We start from the raw sequence: 1869 nt of genomic DNA on the forward strand, positions 1-1869 counted from the left end.
GTTTAATGCATTAAAAATTACAAAGTTTAACGGAACGTACGGACTTGCTACATTTTTTAAGATAGATTCTGTTTGCAAAAACATAATATCTAAACCTTTCTCTTTAATTTAAAAAAAAATAAAGGTTGCTGCGATTTTTTTTCGCAAAGATACAGCATTTTAAAGTAACCCTTGCATTTTGGCATATACCGCCGGCATTAGCATTACCCGATGTGCACCACGGGGAGGTTGCCGGTCGGATTTTGCACATCATATGGCCCTAAAAAGAGCCGTTTTTGAGTGTGTGCGTGTGCGTGTGTGTGTGTGTGTGTAAATTTTAATATTATGTATTTCCTCCGCGTTGTTGGATCACTGCTTGTAATCGGTTTCTTATATTAATACAGGCTCTAATTTCTTTTTGTGAAATGTCATTCCAGATTTGAATTAAAGTTTCTGATAAATCTTCCAGATCGACAGGTTGTCTTGTTAAATTTCGCAACCTACGACCCATTATGTCCCATACATGTTCTATGGGGTTTAAATCTGGACTAACTGCAGGATGTGGAAGCAGTCTAATTGAATTTTCCGCCATAAATTTGCGGGTAATGCGTGCGGTATGCGGTCGTGCGTTATCTTGCATAAGAATAAAATTTCTTCCTATGCGACGATTCATTGGTAACACATATGGTCGCAAAATTTCTCCTACATATCGTACCGCTGTCATTCCTGGTGCTGGTAAGACAACAAGATTAGTACGATGATTTCAAGTGATTCTTCCCCATACCATTATGGAGCCGCCGTTGAATCCTCTTACAGGAGCGACGCACGCTCTGTCATACCGCTGTCCCCGACGACCCCAAACTCGAATTTGTCCATCAGAACCGAATAACAAAAATCGTGATTCGTCGGTGAAGAGTACATTTTGCCATTGCCGCACTGTTCAATAAACATAAGTTCGCGCATATTCTAAGCGAGCACGTCGATGCTGAACATTTAACATCGGTACACGGCAGCGACTCCGAGATCTTTGACCTGCCTCATGCAAACGGTTTCTCACCGTCTGATCACTAATGTGACGATCTGACATGACTGCTTCTACAATTCGTCGAGCTGTGGTTGTTGGATTCCTAATAGTAAAATTAACAATAGCGCGATCTTTTCGTACGGTTGTAATGCGTTCTCGACCTTGTGTTTGTTCTGGTAGCAAATTTCCCGTTTCTTGATATCGACGCCAAATGCGAGAAACTATTGATTGATTTATACCAAGTTGTCTTGCAGTGTACGATTGAGAGAAACCTTCTTTCATAAGCGCAATAATTTGCGCACGCTTCACTTGACTTAGTGGCCTCATTTTGTAAATTATTCACTAAACACTGTACGTTCTCGGGACAGTACAACTCGAGAATGAATGGAAAATGCTTCTAAATGTAAACAAGACACTGATCTGACTTCAGTCAAGTGCCAATTCAGGACAGACTTTACACCGTCCGAAGTTTGGAAGTCTTCCAAAGACAACCTGTCGATCTTGAAGATTTATCAAAAACTCTAATTCAAATCTAGAATGACATTTCACAAGAAGAAATTAGAGCCTGTATTAATATGAGAAACCGATTACACGCAGTAATCCAACAACGCGGAGGAAATACATATTATTAAAATTTACACACACACACACACACGCACACGCACACACTCAAAAACGGCTTTTTTCAGGGCCATATAATGTGCAAAATCCGACCGGCAACCTCCCTGTGGTGCACATCGGGTAATGCTAATGCCGGCGGTATATGCCAAAATGCAAGGGTTACTTTAAAATGCTGTATCTTTGCGAAAAAAAATCGCAGCAACCTTTATTTTTTTTAAATTAAAGAGAAAGGTTTAGATTTTATG

The 1869-nt window shown here is 40.1% G+C and overlaps 1 protein-coding gene across 1 annotated transcript; it reads right to left on the bottom strand.

Moving 5' to 3' along the window:
* Positions 1-322: 322 nt before the first annotated feature.
* LOC139104804 (paired box protein Pax-2a-like) lies at positions 323-1330 on the bottom strand. Its single transcript, XM_070660516.1, has 3 exons — positions 1037-1330; positions 819-915; positions 323-711 (listed from the first exon to the last, which is right to left on the bottom strand). The coding sequence occupies exons 1-3, from the start codon at positions 1328-1330 to the stop codon at positions 323-325; spliced, it is 780 nt and encodes a 259-aa protein (XP_070516617.1).
* Positions 1331-1869: the final 539 nt, after the last annotated feature.

The sequence above is a fragment of the Cardiocondyla obscurior genome, linkage group LG08 (assembly GCF_019399895.1).
Source record: "Cardiocondyla obscurior isolate alpha-2009 linkage group LG08, Cobs3.1, whole genome shotgun sequence".
NCBI classification, from domain to species: domain Eukaryota; kingdom Metazoa; phylum Arthropoda; class Insecta; order Hymenoptera; family Formicidae; genus Cardiocondyla; species Cardiocondyla obscurior.